This window comes from Nicotiana sylvestris, chromosome 2 (genome assembly GCF_000393655.2).
Source record: "Nicotiana sylvestris chromosome 2, ASM39365v2, whole genome shotgun sequence".
Classification (NCBI taxonomy): Eukaryota; Viridiplantae; Streptophyta; class Magnoliopsida; order Solanales; family Solanaceae; genus Nicotiana; species Nicotiana sylvestris.
Window position 1 is genome coordinate 84,672,441 of NC_091058.1, and position 5,191 is coordinate 84,677,631.

At 41.0% G+C, this 5,191-nt stretch overlaps 1 protein-coding gene across 1 annotated transcript; it reads left to right on the forward strand.

Moving 5' to 3' along the window:
* Positions 1-1,825: 1,825 nt before the first annotated feature.
* On the forward strand, positions 1,826-2,489 carry LOC138885172 (uncharacterized). Its single transcript, XM_070166082.1, has 2 exons — positions 1,826-2,293; positions 2,484-2,489. Exons 1-2 carry the CDS (start codon positions 1,826-1,828, stop codon positions 2,487-2,489), a joined length of 474 nt encoding a protein of 157 aa, XP_070022183.1.
* The last annotated feature ends 2,702 nt before the right edge of the window (positions 2,490-5,191 follow it).

A 5,191-nucleotide genomic window follows, 5' to 3' on the forward strand; every position in this document is an offset into this window, starting at 1 on the left:
GTGTATGGACTATTTCAAGCTCAACAAAGTCACAAGGAAGGGTCATTTCCCACTTCCCTTCCTAGATCAAATGCTTGATAGATTGGACAGTCGTGCTTTCTATTATTTCCTTGATGGGTATTCCGGCTACAATCAAATTCTTATTGCTCCGGAGGATCAAGAGAAGACTACTTTCACATGTCGTTATGGTACTTTTGCACTCTCTGGGATGACATATTGGTTGTGCAATGCCCCAACGACTTTTCAAAGGTGTATGATAGATGACTTTTCGGTGGTCGTGGATTCTTTTGATGGTTGTTTAGCAAATTTGGACAAAGTGTTAGCAAGATGTGAAGAAACAAACTTGGTGCTCAATTGGGAGAAATGTCATTTCATGGTTGAGAAAGGCATTGTCGTTGGCAATAAGATCTCAAATAATGGCATTGAAATCGACAAGGTAAAGATCAAGTTGATTTCTAAACTTTCACCTCCAACTTCGGTCAAAGGCATGCGTAGTTTCTTAGGCCATGCAGGATTTTACCGGCGGTTCATCAAGGACTTCTCTAAAGTGGTAAGTCCATTGTGCAAGATTTTGGAGAAAGATGCCAAGTTCCATTTCAATGATGATTGCATAAGAGCCTTTGAGTTGCTAAAGCTTATGTGTGATGCAAATGATGTAGAGGTAGGGGCTATTTTGGGGCAATGTATCACCAAGATATTTCATCCGATTTATTATGCAAGCAAGACCATGAATAGTGCCTAAGTCAACTACACCGTTATGGAAAAAGAGCTCTTTTCCATTGTGTTTGCTATGGAGAAGTTTCGCCCATACTTGATGGGTGCAAAAGTGAATGTTCATACGGATCATGCGGCACTTCGTTATCTCATGAGCAAGAATGATTCCAAAGCCTGTTTGATGAGATGGGTCCTTTTGTTGCAAGAGTTTGATATTGATATCCAAGAACGGAAAGGGAGTGAAAACCAAGTGGCAGACCACTTGTCTCGTTTGGGGTAGGAGGGGAGGTCGCATGATGGCCTTGAAATCAATGACTCCTTCCCCGATGAGCAACTTTTGGCTATTTCTATAAAGGAGATGCCTTCCTTCGTGAATTTGGAAAATTATCTTGTGAGTGGTATCAATCTGATTGAGTTCTCTTCAAACCAAAGAAAGAAGCTTAAATGGGATTGTCAAGACTACTATTGGGATGAACCATACCTTTTCCGTATTTGTACGGATGGAGTGATTAGAAGATGTGTACCGAAGGAGGAGAAAGGTGAATTTCTTGGGGCTTGTCACTCTTCGCCGTATGGTGGTCACCATGGTGGAGCAAGAACGGCGGCCAAAATGTTAAGTTGCGGTTTCTATTGGCCTACTCTCTACAAGGATGCAAGTGAGCTTGTTAAGCATTGTGATGAATGCGAAAAGGCTGGTAGAATCTCAAAGAAAAATGAAATGCCCCTCACCACCATCGTGGAGATTAACATTTTCGATGTGTGGGGTATTGACTTCATGGGTCCGTTTGTGAGTTCGTGTGGAAAAACCTACATCCTAGTCACGGTTGATTATGTTTCAAAATAGGTTGAGTCCATTGCTTTGCCCAACAATGAAGCGAGGAGTGTGGTGGCATTTTTGAAGAAGAATATCTTTACAAGATTTGGTACTCCAACAGCTATCATAAGTGATGGGGGATCGCATTTTTGCAACAAGACTTTTGATACCTTACTTTCCGAGTATGGTGTCATTCATAAAGTCACGACCCCCTATCACCCTCAAGCAAACAGTCAAGTGGAAGTCTCCAACCAGGAGATAAAGAGTATTTTATAAAAAACAGTGAATGCCAACCGGATGGATTGGTCAAAGAAACTTGATGATGCTTTATGGGCTTATAGGATGGCTTTCAAAACATCGATTGGAATGTCTCCATACCGGGTGGTATTTGGGAAAGCTTGTCATTTTCCGGTGGAATTTGAGCATAAGGCCATGTGGGGTTTGAAGAAGTTGAATCTTGAATGGGATGTCGCTGCCAACTTAAGGGTGGCACAATTGAATGAGCTAGATGAGTTTCGGTACCATGCATATACAAGTTCATACTTATACAATGAGAAGATGAAGTACCTCCATGAAAAGTACATTCAGAACAAAGAGTTCAAAGAAGGCGATCTTGTGTTATTGTTCAATTCTTGGTTACGAATGTTTTCGAGAAAGTTGAAGTCTAAATGGAGTGGCCCGTTTAAGGTTATTGGTGTGACAACCTTTGGTGCATTGGATTTGAAAAATAAAAATGATGAGGTGTTTAGAGTCAATGGTCACCGGGTGAATGGGAAAAGTTGATGGTAGCCACGTCGTGGCGACTCTTCATTTCAAGTGATTGGTAATTTGAGTCATGCCACGACGTTAAATCAGGCGCTTCTTGGGAGGCAACCCATGTGTCTTTTTCTTTTTCTTCTTCTTCTTCTTTAGATAGGTTTTGTTTTGTGATAATTTTTTTTGAATTGTTTTGCAGGAATGAGTGTGCTTTACAGGGACTGTACTTAAAGAAAATTGGCTAAGTGTGGAAAATGTGCGGACAACACAAATTTGAGCACCATAGTAGAATGGACTCTGCGGCCGCACAACTGAAAAGCCAAAATTGCACACTCTTTGAAGTTTGTCTATTAGAAAAAAGCCAAACTGCGGCCACACAAGGAATTGTGCGGTCCACAAAAAAATCTGTGGCCACACTCACAAATATGCGGGCCGCAGATCTTTACAAAGAAAATGTTCTTAAGGTACTAGAGTGCGGACCGCACATGAAATTGTGCGGCTACACTCGTCTTTTAAATCCTTGGAAAAATGTGTTAAGTATAAATAGGGGCATTCATTCTCCAGTAAAACTTTACACACTCTGAACATTCACAAAGGCAAAAGCACAGTGCACTCATTTGATTCAAGCATCCTTCACTCATTTCATCACTTTGATTCTTCCTTTGTATCATTTCATAACTGGTATGTTAAATTCTTCTTTAAAATTTTTCAATTTTCTTAATTTTTGTTCTTAATTAGTTAAGAACTTTTAGACCTAATGTAAATTTCATCATCATGTGAGCTTAATTTTGTGTGGGTAACTTCCTACTTACCATATAGGGAATGGGTAATTGATTTATCATGTCTAAATTGGTATTACGATGTCCAATTTGTGCTTGAATTAGAAGCCCTAAAGAATCTGTCCGTTTCATTTTGAATCGTGCAGCTGCACAAGAAATTGTGCAGTCCGCAGATTGTTAGTCTAGGGAAAATGTTGTGAAATGATTGTGTGGATGTGCGGTCCGCACAAATTATAGTGCGGCAGCAAAAAGTGTGTGCGGTCACAGATCGACCAATTCTCTGTTATTAGAGAGTTGCATTTTTTAAGCTGAAATTGTGCGGCCACACTCAAAATTATGCGGTCCGCACTTTAAATGTGTGGTTGCACTTGAAATTATTCGGTCTGCAAAAACACCATTGCGGTTGCACTTCAAAATTGTGTGGTCCGCACATTCCTATCTGCGGCCGTACTAAAAAATGTGTGGACCACACTTCTGTATCCTGCAATTGTTTTTCTTTCTGCAACTGTGTGATGTTCTAAACTTTAAACTATAATTGATTCCCTTTGCTATGTATTGCAGAAAATGGTTAGATCACGGGGAAGAGGTGATACATCGAAAGGGAGGGGTGAACCCTTTCGAGGCCGAGGCCGGGGTAACATGCCACTTGTAGTGCAAAGAGCAATAGCAAAGAAGGCAATAGCCGGGAGAGCCCCGGAGCTTGCTGAGTCCAGCCTATTTGTCCCGTCTAGGGATGCATCAGAAGGCAATTCAGTGCAAGAACAACCCAATGCACAGTCATAGTGATCGGATCCAACCCTACAGCACTACAAAGTGGCGAGAGTGGTCGAAGCAGCTTTTACTCGAGATGGTCGGGATCGAATCCACAGGGAGCTAGAAATGGGAATTGGATTCCTATCTAAACTAGAGATGTGTAGTTCTCTTAATTAATCTTCCAATCATCTTTTGGTTGGTTATTACTTCTAATATTTATGCTAATTATAAGCTAAATTAAACTAAGAATGATTGCTTGTAGGGTGTTCTAAATAGTTAAAGAGGCACTAGGGAAGTGACTTTCTCCTAGGTGAATACTTGACGCGATCTAAAGCCTAAGACAAAGACGTTATGCTGGGAATTGTGATATAGCCAATGCACGAAATTTCTCACTCTATACCTCTCGGTAGCTTGAGTGACTTTGCCCTAATTGACTTGCTCAAGACCAATTGGGTGTCAAAATTGTGCAAGCAGTATAGGCTCAAGTTGGGTATTACTATCTCTAGGTTTAACCCTTTAATTGGGGATATCAATCTCTTGATTACACTCCAATTCCTTGTTGGACTGATTTTCCTAGACTCAAGCTTTGTTTCTCAAGAAGAGCCCAAGTAAAATAGGCACAAATTAGTGTTTGCAACCACTAATTCAACATAGAAAACACAAATCACTCCAAATATCAACTACCCATAAATATCTAAGCCTTAAATCAAAACACCCATCAAATACCCACACTAGGGTTGAGCCAAAGCCCTAGCTAATGGGTCTAGCTACTCATAATAATGGAAGAAAACAAAGAAATAGATGAAGAATAACCAATAAAATTTAATTACAAACTAAGATAAAGAAGATTCAGTGTTAATCTAGCTACAAATTACTCAAAATAGCCTAATACAGTTGTTCACGTGCTCTGCTGAAAGTTAGATTACAAAAAGATACCCTAAAAATGTGAAAAGAAAGTATTTATACTAGACCAAATTTTCTGGACAAAAATACTCCTGACGAGGTATTGCGGTCTGCATAAAATACACCGTGGAGACAATGAGTCTTCTTGGCTTGATTAATCACTCTCTAAATTTGTCCATAGCGGGCCGCATAAAATGCACCGCGGCCGCGGTGACTTCAACTGCGGTCTGCAAAAAAAGGACCACGGACCGCATTGGCCTTAATCTCCAAACTCTCAACTCTCTGAACCCCCATCTTTGCGGACCGCAGAAAATGGGTTGTGGCCGCAAAGAGGTCACTGCGACCGCATGAACTCCTCCGCGGTCCGCATTGCCTTAGGCTCCAAAAGTGCACCTCTCTGAATCTCCTCACTGCGGACCGCACTAAATGTCTTACAGTCGCGGTGGGCCTGTTGCAGCTGTGCTTTGACTTG

Coding starts and splice junctions, on each gene's coding strand:
- LOC138885172 (XM_070166082.1), top strand. CDS start 1,826: ATGGATTGGTCAAAGAAACTTGATGATGCTTTATGGGCTTATAGGATG.